The sequence below is a fragment of the Cololabis saira genome, chromosome 2 (assembly GCF_033807715.1).
Source record: "Cololabis saira isolate AMF1-May2022 chromosome 2, fColSai1.1, whole genome shotgun sequence".
Taxonomy (NCBI): Eukaryota; Metazoa; Chordata; class Actinopteri; order Beloniformes; family Belonidae; genus Cololabis; species Cololabis saira.
Window position 1 is genome coordinate 9,482,568 of NC_084588.1, and position 17,236 is coordinate 9,499,803.

Consider the following 17,236-nt stretch of genomic DNA (forward strand, 5'->3'; position numbering starts at 1 on the left):
TTTTTGTAGTAATGTAACTTCAAGCATGGGCTCATCAAGTGCACATATTCGGTTAAAGTACAAAATATAGTACAGTATAGTGTTTATTTGCGTCTGGTTGATCAGACCCACTTCAAGAAAGACGTCGTACCTGAAAATCAGACTTAAATATGCTGGCGAGGCCGACACGCCTATATTAATAGGCCATCTGAACGCATGATGGGACCAAGGTCAGTCGCCACGTTGCCGTTTTTCCGAGCAGCACTTGAAAGCAGCCTGCCAATCGCCGGTTCGGCGGCGGTCACCTGACTCAAACTCCGAGTCACGTGACTGATATTCCATCCTCGCCATTTTGCAATGTGGGGCAGAGAGAGGCCACTTTTTATGGCGAGCGAATAAAACCCAGCAGCTTTATGTGTTGAGGACAAAGACCGCCCGAGCGTCTGTGTGTTCGTGAGTACATCCTAACGCCGGCACGGCCACGCCGGCCCCTGTCACTCATTGACCGCACAAACACATAAACCTCCCTCGCGTGTTACAGAGACTCGTGTGTTTGAATAGCAGGCGGCTAACACTGGGCTCAGTCCCGGGCTTTAAACACCACACGCAGCTCAAAGTCCTATCTGGGTCACAGTGGCGTTAACTTACGGGCTAATATTAACCGAGCAGTGCATTTCTGTCGGATGTGTGTTTGGGCTCAGCTTTATGTTGTGGGAGAGAGGGAAAGTGGATGAATATTTTTAGACCCTGACATAACAGGTGCTCTTCTGGGACGGGTTAGAGCACATGATGAGGCTGAGGGGATCCCAGTCTGAGGAATTAAAATGATGGAGATGGTTAGAACATGTGAAAGAGAAAAGTGACTTACTTCAGATGTGCGATCAGAAGTTTGAACGGTTTTAGTGGCTTCAGTCCAGCCCGGTCTCGGTCTCTGCGGCTCCTAACCCTAATATGATCCCGCGTTTCTGGTGTGATGATGTGATGCACAGAAGCAGAAGTGGCAGAGAGAGGAAGGAGAACTGCGGTCAGAAAAGGAGAAGAGGGAAAGTGTCGGATTCGTGAAGATTAAAGGAGTCTGACCGCATGAGCCTTGTAAACAGAGGCACATGGTGTGTGTGTGTGTGTGTGTGTGTGTGTGTGTGTGTGTGTGTGTGTGTGTGTGTGTGTATTGTCTGGCCTTATCATGCACGGATTAGGCTGCTCCTCTTATCACTGTGGTCAGTTTGGTTTTCCTGTTAAAAAAATCAATTCATCCATTAGTCCCTTTAGTAAATACTGGAGACTCGTTGTCTTGAACGTGAACAGATAATGACCTTTCCAGATTCAGAAAAACATTATTTATCCCCGAGGGGCAATTGCAAGAACAACTGAGCAGCAAGACGTTGAAAGTACCAAATAGAATAATTGAATAAAATAAAAGCAGATAAATGAGGTATGTCTCGTATGTACAAAGAATATATAAAATATAAAAATATCAAAAAAATGTAAAATAGAGTGACTTTCCAGCAGGAATACAGCCGCCTGTCGCCATGGTGACAACTCCACTCCAGCAGCAGGCCTTGTTTCATGTCATTTCCATCTGTCTGACAAACAGACAGGCTGTTTTCAACTTTCTCACTCTTTGTTTTTGTTTTTGTTGCACACCAAAACTGCTTCCTGCATGCCTGCAAACACACACACACGCGACAAGTGCACGTAGTTACCATGGAAACGATCTCCCCGTGGTCCAGCCGCAGGAAAGGTGATGGATCATTTCCCCTGACACACTGCCGTTATTGGCGGGGGGTGCTCCGATATGGTATCAGTGAGTGTTTACATCAGCGCACCAGCTGATACCAGCTTTTTGAAACACAAATCCATTTCCTCCATGTCGCTTTGAAGGCCTGGGGAATATTCAATACTGCCCTGGAAGTTTACAGGTGCAAAGCAGTGAAACATGAGCTGTTGGACTCAGCTAGCTGTCTAGTATTAACATTTTCTTGGTATTATTGTGTTATTTTAGGCTGGAAAACCTGACACTGGTTGCACAAGGCTGCAGTTTGCAGACTAAATCCAGAGCAACGATGGACAAAACTAGAGTTGATCGATGATCAGCACCTGTTGAAAATGTAGCTGAACACTTGGACCCATTTGACCTGGAACAGAGTCATCTGTCAGGGGGTCTTGACTGCTTTTTATTTTAGAGATATTCAGATTTTAATGGGGAAAAAACATTGAATTTGTCAGGTAGAGAAATAAAACCTGTCCAAACCTTGGGAACCTATGGGACCATTTCTAACGATGTCTTTTACCTGTTCTCCTCAAGTAACTGATGTTTTTCTATTTTAATCTTAAAACCTGAGTGTGATTATTTATTGTTGGAATCGAAAAATGATTTTAATCGGTAAAGGGAAAAGTTCTTCTAGAAATGATCACTTAAATCAGCAGCTCAGAGTTTTGTATAGTACTAGATAGGGCTGTGCGATTAATCGATTTTAAATCTAAATCGGATTTATTAATCAAGACGATGTTAAAAAAAGGAAAATCGGAAAAACGATTTTCCTTTTTTGCAGCTGGCTGCATTACAGACAGAGCTCGTCTAGTCATCTTTGTTTGGTCAAGAAAATTATAAATGTTGTCACTTTACTAAACTCAAGGAGGATTTACAGTATCTTTCAATTGCACTTCATTCCCAATAGGGAAATTTGTTTGCTATTTTTCTTTAAAAATAAAGATAAAATATTTGAAACAATTTATTCCATTGTCTTTTGTAGTTTTACCAAAAAAATCGAAATTGAAATCGAAAATCGGGTTTTCAGAGAAAAAAATTGGGATTTTATTTTTGTCCAAAATCGCCCAGCTCTAGTACCAGACTTCTGGTAATATGTATATCTAATGTTATTGATCCCAAATTAGTCATATAGGTAATCGAGATAAATCTGATAAGTGACTGAACAAGAAAGATATTGACAGTTGCATTTAAAAAGAAGATATTAGTAATCAGGAGACAACTTGTGCTTGCGTCTGCACTACGACTCACTCTCCTCCTTGTCTGCTTCCCTCCAGGTCATGGATGAGAGCAGCGATGCCGCTGTCCTCGTCACGCGCTCCCCCGCGGCCATCTCCCCCTCCCCGGCCGGGTCGGTGCCGGGGCCTCGGCCAGCCGGGGCCCGGGACGCCCCCCACAGCTTCCAGCAGAAACAAGCCGACGACTCGCTCATCCAAGTCATCGAGAAGCTCAGCAAGATAGTGGAGAAGCGGCCGCATCGCCGCTGCACCCTGGGGGCCCAGAAACGAGGGGTCCACCTGCTCTCCTCCGCCAGGGGGGGAGGCGTGGAGGAAGGGTTGGGCTGTGGAGAGTCTCTTTCCAAGAGACTGAAGGACGACTGTAGCGAGGGGTTTGAAGCCGACGGCAGCCCGGCGGACGGTTCACCTGTATCAGGTGACGATAACAACAACATCAGCTCCGCGGAAGCGGACGTCACCGGCATCTCCAGCAGCAGGCGGACGGTGACGTGCTATCAGTGCAGCCTGTGTCCCTACCTCTCCCAGACGCTGCCCCAGCTGAGAGAGCACCTGAAGCAGCACAACGAGCAGCACAGCGACCTCATCCTCATGTGCTCCGAGTGCCACTTCACCTCCGCGGACCAGGCGCAGCTGGAGGCCCACGTCAAGCTGCACTTCGACGACAGCGGCGGCATCGACGTGGCGAGGAATCCCTCCCACCTGGATCTGAGAGGAGACGTTTTCACCGCCGATCACTGCCCCGTGGGACCGGAGATGGTCAGGAATCCCAAGGAGCGGCCGCAGAAAAAGAACTGGTACAGCTTCGAGGAGTACGGCTTGTACCGCTGCCTTATCTGCAGCTACGTGTGCAGCCAGCAGCGCATGCTCAAGACCCACGCCTGGAAGCATGCCGGCCTCGTGGACTGCTCCTATCCCATTTTTGAGGACGAAGAAGGAGCGGCCAAAAGGAGAGAGGCGCCAAGCGCCGCCGGCAACGTGGCAACCGCAGAGAATTTGGTGGTTCTTCAAGATAAAAGCCTCGCGAAGCTCCCCGGCGCCTTCAAACTGCAGCTGTGCATGCCCGTGGCCGCCGAGCACAAGAAGGACGCCCTGAATATTCCGGTTTCCAACCTCAGCGAAAGTATCAAAACAGAGGAAGACAAGGAAGCCGTGTACCCCAAAGAGATGAAGTCGGAGGACGGCGTGATGGAGGTGCAGGTGACGACGGAGGCGGACGCGGAGGTGGAGGTGGAGAGTAGCGCCTCGGTCGCCGACAGCCTGCTGTCGTCGGCTCAGAAGATCATCAACAGCAGCCCCAACAGCGCCGGCCACATTAACGTCATAGTGGAGCGGCTCCCTTCGGCCGAGGACGCCGTCATGGTGAGCAAGCCTCTCCTCCTCGGCCCAGACGTGGCCAGAGACGAGGAAGAAGCCGATGGGGAAGAGCAGGACCGCATGGCAGGCTTGAAGAACCCGGGGGTTGTCGCCTGCGCCCCAGTGAGCACCGACAGTCAGCCGTTAGGAGGCGACGGTAAACACTCGGTCGGTAAAAGTCCTGACTCCCCGAGGGATGAAAACGTCCCCCCCGCCGGTCGCAAGAGGACGCACTCGGAGTCGCTGCGTCTGCACTCGCTGGCTGCGGAGGTGCTGGTGGCCATGCCCATGAGGACGCCGGAGCTGCCCGCCCCCAGCCAGAAGGTGGAGAGCCCTAACACGGGCCAGGCAACGCACCAGGTGAGCTCGGGTCAGAAGGGCCCGGACCTGGGCTCGGCTCGGCTGCTGGACCTGGAGCTCCGCGGCAGCTGCAAGGAGGAGGACCTGGGACCGCTGGGGATCGGGGAGGGAGACGAAGAGAGCCCCTCCACCAAAGCCGGCATCAGCCTGTCGCTGCTCACCGTTATCGAGCGGCTCCGAGAGCGTACGGACCAAAACGCCTCGGACGAAGACATTTTGAAAGAGCTTCAGGATAACGCGCAGTTTCAGAACGGCGCCGTGGCCGGCGTGGTGGCGGGGAGCGGCGCCGAGAGCTACATGTGCGGCCTCCCCGGCATGGAGGGGTTGGTGGGCTCCCCCGACGGGGGCTTGGTGGACTACATCCCCGGCAGCGAGAGGCCGTACCGCTGCCGCCTGTGCCGCTACAGCAGCGGCAACAAGGGCTACATCAAGCAGCACCTGCGGGTGCACAAGCAGCGGCCGCCGTACCAGTGTCCCATCTGCGAGCACAAGGCGGAGGACAGCAAGGACCTGGAGAGCCACATGATCCACCACTGCAAGGCCAGGATGTACCAGTGCAAGCAGTGTCCAGACACCTTCCACTACAAGGTGAGGCGGCGGCTTGTCCGTCATAGTCATGCAATCCATTAATCCCGTTATCCGCGGTACATTATAACCTTCAGAATATTAAAGTGGTTGAACTTAGGGTTTTCACTATTGTAGGACGGACAGATATTCAGTTGATGCCGATAAATAAACAGCATTCAATTAAATTAAATTTTATTTTATATAGCGTCTTTTACAACAGAAGTTGTCTCTAGGATCTTTCCAGAGACCAGAACATGACCCCCGAGCAATTATTACATAAAAATAACATAAACAATAGCAGGTAAAAACTCCCCTAGTGGTAGAAAAACCTTAAGCCAAACGGTGGCAAAAAAAAAAACCTGGGTCATAAGGGGGGGACCCTCCTGCCGGAGGCCAGACTGGGCAGAGCAGGAAGAGAGAGATCAGACAGAGAGAATGAAGAACGGAGATAGTAGAGACACAGATACAAGGCACAGCATGCAGCTCCTGAAGCTCTGGCCTGCAATCATGCACAAAAGAGAAAAAGAGGGGAGGGGGGCAGACAAGCACACTAAAATACAATACAATGCAGAGCAATGGTGGTGATCAGATACTTATAATTAATAAGTGAAAAAGGAAAGAGAAGAAGGGAAGGGGCACCCCTCAGTGGATCATGTTGGTGTCCCCCTGCAGCGTAGGTCTACAATAAAGCTATGTTTGAGACTAAGTATTATAGTCTTGATCTATGACTACTGACTCTAACACACTAGAGGTTACACTAACTAGAGGTTTACTAACACCAACTAGAGGTTTATTAACACTAATTAGAGGTTTATTAACACTAACTAGAGGTTTACTAACACTAACTAGAGGTTTACTAACACTAACTAGAGGTTTATTAACACTAACTAGAGGTTTACTAACACTAACTAGAGGTTTACTAACTATAACTAGAGGTTTATTAACACTAACTAGAGGTTTATTAACACTAACTAGAGGTTTATTAACACTAACTAGAGGTTTACTAACACTAACTAGAGGTTACACTAACTAGAGGTTTACTAACACCAACTAGAGGTTTATTAACACTAACTAGAGGTTTATTAACACTAACTAGAGGTTTACTAACACTAACTAGAGGTTTACTAACACTAACTAGAGGTTTACTAACTATAACTAGAGGTTTACTAACACTATCTAGAGGTTTACTAAACACCAACTAGAGGTTTACTAACACTAACTAGAGGTTTATTAACACTAACTAGAGGTTTACTAACACTAACTAGAGGTTTACTAACACTAACTAGAGGTTTACTAACACTCAGTAGAGGTTTACTAGCACTAACTAGAGGTTTATTAACACTAACTAGAGGTTTATTAACACTAACTAGAGGTTTACTAACACTAACTAGAGGTTTACTAGCACTAACTAGAGGTTTACTAACACTAACTAGAGGTTTACTAACACTAACTAGAGGTTTACTAACACTCAGTAGAGGTTTACTAGCACTAACTAGAGGTTTATTAACACTAACTAGAGGTTTATTAACACTAACTAGAGGTTTACTAACACTAACTAGAGGTTTACTAACACTAACTAGAGGTTTACTAGCACTAACTAGAGGTTTACTAACACTAACTAGAGGTTTACTAACACTAACTAGAGGTTTACTAGCACTAACTAGAGGTTTATTAACACTAACTAGAGGTTTATTAACACTAACTAGAGGTTTACTAACACTAACTAGAGGTTTACTAACACTAACTAGAGGTTTACTAACACTAACTAGAGGTTTACTAACTCTAACTAGAGGTTAGAGCATAGGGACAGTATTTGTGCGTTTCTATGAACCCAACATCACCGGCTGTCCCCTCGGACGAACTCGCTCACCCCGTGACACTCCCTCTTCACAAAGTCCAGATTTAATTGTCATTGTTCTCATTATTTTTTTAATAAGCAACTTTACAGACAAGGGGACTGGAATGCTGCTGACTTGATTGGACCGAGGTTAAGATAATAAAAAAGCCTTTTCTATTTTTCATTCCACTAAATTGTATTTGAGTAAATGAAGACAGGAAGTGATGCTGTCGGGACTGGGACGTCGGTTGTCATAGAAAACCTTGCAACCCGTACTTGTTTTTGGAAATAATACCGACAACGATAAATGATGACTTGGTAAATCCTCCAGCCGCGTCACGTGCACTCACACCTGTGCATGATGCATGCATTTTCTTTTCCCCTTAAATGTGTCATATTAAAAATGAACTCCTTTTAACACAAACAAAACCAAGGACTCCTGCTGAGGGGAATAAATTACAATAAAATCATAGTAAACTTGCTCAGTATTAATAAGTTAAAGTTCTCTCTCTCTCTCTCTCTCTCTCTCTCTCTCTCTCTCTCTCTCTCTCTCTCTCTCTCTCTGCGTTAGGAACTGGTAAATAAAATGGAAGATTTGTCCGGAGGCGGTGAAGCCGTTTTCTTTCTTGTCAACATCTTTGTGTTTGTCAGTAACTAAACCTTAAGCCGTCAAGTCCTGACTGACCTGTGGGATGTGATTGTGCGTGTGTGTGTGTGTGTGTGTGTGTGTGTGTGGGAGAGAGAGAATGTGTGTGTGTGTGTGTGTGTGCTTGATGATAAGGCAGAAGGATACCACTGCAGCTTCTCTGCTATCGTCTGCAGCAGAAATGATCCGATTAAAACTTCCTACCTGTAGATGTGGGAGATGGGTTCAGAGTTTCCAGCTGTAACACTTGAAGTCCGGAGTGCTGCTGCCACGTCTGCAGCAGAGCCGGTATTAGGCCGTGAGATGACTTAGCAAACGTGCACCGTGAAGATCAACTCCAGCTCGTTTGAATGCGTACATTGTCGTTTCTTTGACACCAAAGTTTGTTTTTCTCGCAGAGCCAGTTAAAAAGCCATGAAAGGGAGCACCACAGCCTCGGCAGGGACGCGACGGCACTGGCAGCAGTCACCGAAACCACCGCCGTGGAGGAACCTGAACAAACAGTGGATGAAGGTACGCAACTGGTCCGCTGGTTTCCCCTCGCACTTAAAAGTGTCAGAGTGGTCCTCCATTAGCTGTCCTGACCTCTCTCTCTCTCCCAGAATGCAGTGTGCCAAAGATGTTTAAATGTGACGTATGCAACTACACCAGCTCCACGTATGTCGGTGTGAGGAACCACCGGCGGATTCACAACTCCGACAAACCTTATCGGTAAGTTGCTTGACCAAGGCTTATAGATGAACATCTACCAACGTAATCCTGGCAGTCGTGATCTTACTGTGGTACTTTTGATGGATGTGCAGTAACCCTCCCCCAAAACTCTGCTTGTCTGGGACCCAAACAACTATCATCTCACCATAATGTAAACAAACCGCAGATTTCACATTTCCTTTCATTTAATACCAAAAGGATTCAATTGGATTATTGTTTTTAAGACCGAGTTAATCAAGCATACATTTATAAATACTACAAACAGGGGGATTAAAACAAGCCAATGTATGTGTCCTGAGCTGCTAAAAGAAAAAAAGGAAAAACATAGGAAGTGGTGTTTTTACTAATGCAAAGTTCATATTTAAACTTTTTACTCAGAAATGTCAAGTTTCTTTTTTTGTTTTTTTTTCTACCTTGTCTGCATATATATTAATGGTTAATACCAAGTTTGGTAAAACCTAAAGTATATATATGCATTTTAATCTTCTTAATGTCTTTAATCTTTTTTTTCTTTTGGAAAAGTTAACAAAGACTTGAGCTGGGCGGTTTTCATTTTTCTATACTGCAGTCAAAAAGCGAAAAAAAAAAATACAGCAGTTAGACTGTAAGACTTTTTTTTTTTTTTTAACCTTTTTTTATTGTTGGCCAATAAAAGGTTTCAGATTTTATTGACATCTTAGCTGCATGGCAACAGAAGACGCCAGGGATCAGCTGATTGATCCAACATCAGCTGTTATCTTGAGACTTGTGGGTATACGATGGAGTTGTGGTGAAACACACACAGAGGATGCAGGGGAACAAGGAACTAAGGAGGTGTAGACTGGCTTTGAGACGCCGTCGGCTGATCGACAAACGTTTAAGTCGTGTGTCCACGCGGACCGCAGCAGGAGGGGCAGGCGGGGGACATGAAGGGTGCTGGGTGACAAACATGCATATAGGTTTACAAATTTGTAGTGTTTGCAGGTGAAATGGGCTCAATTGTTGTGACCACTGGTGATAACCGCGGTACGTGTCCTGTGACCACAGTATGTGTCCTGTGGCCGCGGCTTAGCGGTATTGGGTTACCGCGACCAGCACTACGTGTGCAGCTTTAACTGTCGCAGCCCCAGTGACTGAACTAATACTTATGAACTGGAATTGAGTTCAACGAACATGTTGGAGGTTCTGAAACTCTGGTTCTTGACATTAACTTCATCAGTTGCAAACAGAGCCGGCCCAAAACCTCCATGGGGCCCTAAGCTAAATGTGATACTGATTATTGATCATTCACACAACCACTATAAACTTATTTCATGTTCTTCCCTGTCATTACAAATACACTTTTAAAACTATATGTAAGAACTTTTTATTGTAGTTAGATTGTAATCCACAGTGATTAAGACATGGAAGCAGAACAACAGATTAACAAACTTGCAGAAAAATCTTTCAATTAATATTTTACAAAGTCAGCAACTGCCCCTACTGGCCACACAGAGAAGCAACAGGTCAAAGGTCAAAGAGCTGCACAGTTGCAGCAGTGTTGTTTCCATCATCCTACTGTCAGCCTGGCAGGTTTTTACCCATCTATGGTTTTTAATCTGAAATTGAGCAAATTCAGCTACAAGAGCGGCCTGGGGTTGATTTACACTTAATATTTAATTATTTATTTATATAAATAATAAATTATTTATTTATTTATTTATTTATTATTTAATTATATATTTAATCGCATAGATCATTTATAAACCATTTACTGTAAACACGTTTTCTACTTTATTTTTGGTTTTAAATAAACTGCAACTAAACTAGTCAATATGCCAGCAGTATCTACTCTAGTCTATTAACATAATATTGTTTATGTAATAATATTAATTATTCTGTTTTTGTCCAATAACATACCTTTGATAATGTATGAATCATCACTCACACATAAAAAACTAATTTTATCTTTTTTTTTTTTTTTTCAACTCTTGGGCGCCCCCTAGTGGTCACGGGGCCCTAAACAGCAGCTTAGTTCGCTTATGCCTTGGGCCGGCTGGTTGGGAAACATAATGTAAATAAAGTTTTTTGTAAAACTAGCAGGAGCCAGGCGAGTTGAGAGGATTTCAGATTTTCTATGTTTTTTTCCTGACAGATCTATCTTGGATTGGTAGAATAGTTAGTAACCTCCTGCTGTGTACCGACGAAAATAGGTTTTTCTGACCCAAGTACATTTCTTCAGATTTCTTTATTCATTGACTTTGCACCGAATTTGTCTGGTGCTTGAGAGCACACTCTGCCTACGGTGAGCAGGTATTCTGTATTCTGCAGCACTGAGCTGAGCGTAAGAGGAGCTGCAGGATTGCCAGTCGTGCAGCTGGATTGTGTGGGAGAAGTTTGGGAATCTGTTCACACACGGGGATGCAGGTATTTCTAATAAGTGATCCGGCAGCATTGTCAGACACCTGCTGGAGTGATTGGATTACAAAGAAGTGAATAGAGAAAAGGGGCCTTGAAGAAAAGCCATCAGCTCTGTTTCAGTGCTGCAAGTGGAGACAAAATAAAGCAGCTGAGTGTGACAGTGGGTTTGCTTTGTCAGCACTTGACAAAAGCTTATTGAGTCCAATAAGGAATTGGATGTTACTGATACTTTCATCCTGAGCATCAGCCGGAATAATGCAGTCGCTCATTATAACAAAAACTTTGGTAGATGTGGGGTTATTTCTTTTCTTCTGTCTTGGATTTCACAACAGTCGTTATCATTTTTTGCTTTTATATTTAGAGGAACTCTTTAATTTTATGCAGAACTTGAATTAGCCGCGGCTGATGGGCTCAGTTCGTCTGCCAGGGCTCAGAGCATTTCCAGAGTTGTTATTTTAGAGAACAAACATTCACAGTGACGTTAATCTTTATGGAGCTGCAGCTCTGTTACGACAGAATAAATCCATTTTATGGTTTTTAATAAGATTGCTTGGCGTGAATAGTTTGGAAGAGATATCTGATGTTTAAGAGTCCTCGTTTGATTGTCTTTGGAGCTGGCTGCAAGTGAATGTGGGATTTAGTGCTAATGCTGAGGAGATTTTGGTGGGTTTACTCGGATATTCTGTGAGTTATCCAACTGAAAATAATTTATTAAGTCATACAATGACTCTCATCAGCTCCAGTCTATATAAGGTTACAGACAAAGGCAAACACGAAGGGGAAGAAAAACCTACAACGGTCACTAAAATAACTTGAAACTTACAAAAATTGATGCTAGATAACTTAACCCCCAAAAATAACCAAGGAAAATTAGATATTGCTTTTGAGTTGTAGGTCAACAGGATCATAAAAAAACAGACAAATAAACTAATAAAACTGGCCTGGACAGATTAATCAGTCCCCTGAGCTCAACCTTTTAAGATAATGGCTGCAAGCGAGTGATTTCTGTAGCTTCTGCACCTGGAGACGCGTGTTTTGGTCTAATCGTCATCAACGAGACGCTCCGGTTGTCTCAGGGTTGAAGCGTTTGTTCTCCAGACGGCAGGTTTCAGCTCTCAAGGCCTTCTCACACCGGGCAGCACATCTCACTTCAGAGTCTTGAGATCCCACTGTACCTGCACAGATTCCAAACAGCCCGTACCAGATGCAGCAAAGCAGCGCCAGAACATAACAAGATATGTTGCCATAACTACACACAACTGGACCACATCACTCCAGTTCTGAGGTCTTTACACTGGTATCTCAGAGAATAGACCTTAAAATACTTCTGTCAGTTTATAAATCACCGTGGTTTAGGACCCAAATACATCAGGGACTTGTTGTTTCCATAGCAACCAGCCAGACCTCTCAGGTCTTCTGGTTCAGGTCTGCTCCGTGTCCCCAATTCAGAACCGAACATGGAGAAGCAGCATTCAGCTTCTATGCTCCACAGATCTGGCACAAACTTCAGGTCCTTTAAATCCAGATTAAAAGCTCATTTGTTCACAGCTGCCTTTGGCTGAATAACTTAAACCCTGCTGGCTTTCGTCTAACTTTTCTTGATTATGCCTTTGCACTGTAACTCAGTCTGTTTTTCTTCTCTTTACTTTTCATGTTTTCATTATGTAAAGCACCTGAATCGCCTTGCCTCTGAGATGTGCTACAAACACAATTCCCTTGCCAAACCTGCCATCTGTTCAAGGACATTCCTCCAGAAACTTTGTGGCTAGTAAATATACATTTTGACAAATTCTAGTCGGGCTTCTTTTTTTTTTTTTTTTTTTGATGATTTCCCGTTAACCGTGGCGTGCTCCTCGGTGGTCCACTTTGACTCAAACGGCAGATGTCAGCTTTGACCCCGATGCACCTGGGAGTTGGAGTTCACCTTAACTCTTTGGAAGTTGCTCAGGAGTCCGAGGCTACTGTTCGTATTATCCGTCTCTTCAGTTTGTCATCAGTTTTCTTCTTAAGGGAGTCTAAACTTCTGAATAAAACTGAAGTCACAGGAAGATTAGACCAAGGCGATGGTTTTCGAGCCACTACCTTTAACATGCTCCTCAGAAAACTCCCTGTTGCTTCATCTGGTCCATGTCCAGCGTGGCAAACACCGCGACACTAACAGCAGAGTGACGACTTTTCAGCCTTTACATAGTCAGACTGACTGAAGATTGAAGACCCCTGTGGTTAATTTACAGCAGACACTTTAGATTAACACGTCACTCTGGTCAACTGATTGCCAGCCTTTTTTCTAGGGGTGCCAACTTAATTGTCTCGGCCAGTTTCTTTTATCTGTTCTTTTAATAATTCTGTTGAAACTCAGTTCAAAACAATGTTTTATGTTTATTGTTTTACTATCCCTTTTTTAAGTTCTGTGTTATTTCAGTGAGCGTTGTAGGGTTGTTCTCTTTAATCAAAGGGTTCACGTGATCCTCCGATGGGTTTGATAGAAAGCTCTGATTGTGGCCATAGTCCAAACAGAAGCAGGAGGTGGAGGCGATGCCTCCAGAGACCAGTAGGGGGCGCCTCAATCTGGGATGGAAGCTACAGGGTAGAATGAGGACGAGAATGTGGGTTGGTAGAGAAATGTGAAGAGGACAATGCAGCATGGCGTAAGATTGGGATTAACTCTTCTATGACGAGGCAGATCCAGTACCTGGCCAGCTGACCAGGGGCCTCGTGTACGAAAAGTGCGGCGCACAAAAGACGTGTGTACGCCACTTTCTACGCTCACGTTCGGATGTTCAAAAATGATTTGAGCGTGGAAAGTTGCAGCCTTTCACGCACACATCAAGTTAGTCAGTTCGCGAAACTTAGTGGTGATGCAGTGATGTCCAGAATATGAGGAAATATCCACAATACCAACTATAAGACTCAATACACGTGTACATTGTCTTAATCCGTTAGTTTATTATATGTGTGACAGCAGAACAGAAGGAGGAGCCGTTTTTCACCAACTGTAGTTTTGGTGTCGGTTCTTAAAATAAAGACAATAAAACAGAGTGCAAAGATAAACTAATGCTGGATATAAACATTCACAAACCTGTACGAACATAATAAAACCATGACTCTTCACGGAACGCAGACTAAAAAAGGGAACAACGATAAAACTACTACAACACAACTACAGCACGTTACTCTGGTGTCTTTTACAGCCTAAATCGGAGGAAATGCCCCCAAATAAATTTATATTTCCAGGCTCAACTTCTGACAGGACTGTCTCCAGCTCACGGTCAATGTTTTTTAAAAACTTTTCTTTAACTTGTTTTTCCAAGTTCCTTGTTAAGATGAGCAGTTTTTAATAGATGTTTATCCTCATTTATCCTCATCCTCATATTCTAATTGATCTACTTGAGGGAGGAGTGTTGTGCTCCTGCAACCCCGTTCCATTTCATGTTGGTTGTGATGTTCAAATGAAACGTGCGTGGATTTGGGCGTACGCAGTTTTGAACATCAGAATTCTTTTCTGCGCCCGGAAGAATTCCATGCAAGGATTCACTTTGAAATCCAGGCACTCTTTGTCCGTGAGGCCCCTGGTGTGAAGAGAGGCTGCTCAGGCCGCTGAGGGGGAGGAACAGACGGAGGCCGACCAGGTCGGACTGGTTTCAGGGTGTGACGTCTCACAACACCACACACTAAAATACAAATGTTGCTGTAACAAACTTCACTTTTTTCTTGTAGCCTTTTGCAAATACAAATATTGGCGTTCAAAAGATCAAGAATGGAATAAACTCCAAAAATTACATTTCCATAATTTTTATAACAAAGTAAACACTAGTTTGACTCTTTGAGTGAGCAGCTGTTTAGAATCAAACTGCTGGGGGGTCACCGAATGACACCGTACCATCTATTAAATAAAAATATCAAGGTTTTTGTTTTTATTAATGATCTTTTTCCCTTGAAAAACATACATTTCAATTACCTCTTTCACTTTTCAGTCAGTTTCCTGGGAGAATACTGTTACTGCACTGCACATTATCAAAATCAAATTAGTCTCAATGGCAGTTGGGGGGGAAAGTTATCTCCCGAGTTTTGTTTTGTAATTCTCTGTTTTGAAGGTTTTAGGAGTTAATTGTGTTGTCAGCCATGATGTTTATTTGAATATGCTGTTGCGTGTGTAACTTGTGACACTTCACTGCTCTGACAGCACGTTGACTGCAGGTTCCGAAAAGGAAACAAGTTTACAGAAGTTATTTTGCATAAATTAGTCTTGTCTAGTCTATGAGTCTAGTCACTTTAATGGATTTCATGAGGAGATTCACTGATCTCCACAAATAAAAAAATAAAATAAATTAAAAAAATTCCTTTCTTATTGAAAAAAAATCCTTTCTTATTGAAAGTAAATGCACTATCTTGTTTTAGGTGGATACATCATATGTGCTTGGTCCATTTACGTCAGGTTCTTGATGCATGAGCTGAAGTTGTAGTTCTAGAAATGGCCTTTAGATGGCAGTAAAGACCTGACCATCAGATCAGCATGTGTGTTTGTGACAAGCACACTTGTGTAAACTAAAAGCACGTATTGCTGTTTCTGTCAGGTTTTCCTTTTTCCTTTCAACAGTGTGTTGCACTCCTACAGTGCTGTTATAATCCAGCGGTCCAAAATTAAGGGTAGAATTGGGGAATATTGTCTGATACGGATATTTATCCTCAAACTGGGCCGGTTAAGAAAATTGCTGTAGATATTTGAATCGGCTGTATGGAATTAAACGCAGGCTGGCCAGTCGTGAGATTAAACTGTGTGCGGCATACTTCTTGTTGATTCCTTGCCCCCTCAGTTTACGTTAAGACGCGCTACGCCTAACAAGTCTCAGTGAGTTTTAAAATACTTTATGCATTCACAACTTGATTCTTCCTTGATCACGAACATGAAATCAAAGATGTCCTTGACTTAGGACAGCTTGAAAAGCACTTGAAGAGAGGAAATAAACAATTTTCAGTTTGTTTTTAGTAGACAAATTGATTATATGAGAAAACGGTGAGCAGAATGATCCATTTTGGAGTTGATCTCAATAAAATGTCGACATACAAAGATCATCTTTTTGTTTTTGCCGCGTTCACATGCAGTGCTAGATTCCACACATTTACACTGAATTATCGCCAGAGGAAGCGTTTTTATAAAAGTGTGCATGTCATATCTGCAGGAGCATCAGACTTTCCATCCGCATGGATGTCATATCTGCAGAATCAGTTTTTAGAGCAATATTGTTGTTTGTTTTGGGGGTTTGTTCAGCTGACGTTGGGCATTAGGCCCAACGCTGAAGGATGATGAGAGGGATCTGCCCTGTTTTCCGCCCCGTCTGGGTGTAAACAGCCTGAAATGAAACCTGATGGTCAGCGCTTCACTGTTAGGCACACGGAAATGTGCAAGTGTCAAAATGTATATAGACTGCAATGCATTTCCATTACCGTATTTACCAGAAGCAACAACGTGTCACATTGGCAGTTTGTCTCATTTAAAAGACAGCTGTGCATCTATTTTAGCTGATGCAATAATTAAAAAAAAACTAAATAAAACAAGGGGGGAATTAGTTTAGTACGAGGCTCCAACAATTCACATTTCCGTTCTGGTCCAGTAATGGCGCTTTTCCACTAGTACCTACTCAGCGTGACTCTCCTCGCCTCGGTTTGGTTCTTTTCCACTAGGGGTCTAACGTGCCGGGTAGATACTTTTCTGTAACTATTCTGCCGAGGTTCTAAGCTGCTGAGTTGGCTGTATCTGACATCATCACACTACAGGCCACCGATTGGTCGGGGGGTTGGAGTCAGACGTCTGAGTCAGGATGTGACATCAGTGAAAGAGACTCTGACGGCTTCTTGTTCATTTTATTCAACCAGCAATGGCAGCAAAAGTCTGTTTCATGATCCAACTCTGAGGTGCAGATGTTCATAAACCTGGTGCTGAGGAGAGAATTAAAAAGGGATCTAGACGGGCGATAAGGAACGACCAGATCTGCCAGGAGATCTGTCACTTCTTAGCTGCTTGAGACAAACAAACAAAAAAAAAAAGCTTCGTGTCTTGAAGCTTCGCTCACTCTCATTTTTTAACTTGATATCGTGCACAAGCCACAGACCCAGCAGCACATCTATCATCTCCTCCAGGTTCTACATCTTTAGTGTTGTTGTCTTCTTCGTTTAGATCACACAATCAAATACGTCACAGCAGCTTCGCTCCTACTACTTCTCATCTGGGTATTGAAAAGAAACGAGGGCAAGTCGAGACAAGTGGGGCTGAGTAGGTACTAGTGGAAAAGCGCCATAAGGATACGGTCTTTATGATTACCTGAAATCTTCATCGCTCACCACAACAGGACACCCGCTCCATCACTGCTCGTCCTTAACGACGACCTCAGCGCCGCCAC

At 44.0% G+C, this 17,236-nt stretch overlaps 1 protein-coding gene across 1 annotated transcript in view; it reads left to right on the plus strand.

Annotated features, from left to right (window-relative positions):
- The first annotated feature begins 342 nt into the window (after positions 1-342).
- znf507 (zinc finger protein 507) overlaps positions 343-17,236 on the plus strand; it is a 39,734-nt gene continuing 22,840 nt past the window's right edge. Inside the window, exons 1-4 of the mRNA XM_061737316.1 lie at positions 343-432; positions 3,025-5,286; positions 8,147-8,261; positions 8,351-8,459. Of these exons, the coding sequence (XP_061593300.1) occupies positions 3,028-5,286; positions 8,147-8,261; positions 8,351-8,459 (2,483 nt within the window). The 5' untranslated portion in view covers positions 343-432; positions 3,025-3,027. The remainder of the gene's footprint in view (positions 433-3,024; positions 5,287-8,146; positions 8,262-8,350; positions 8,460-17,236) is intronic.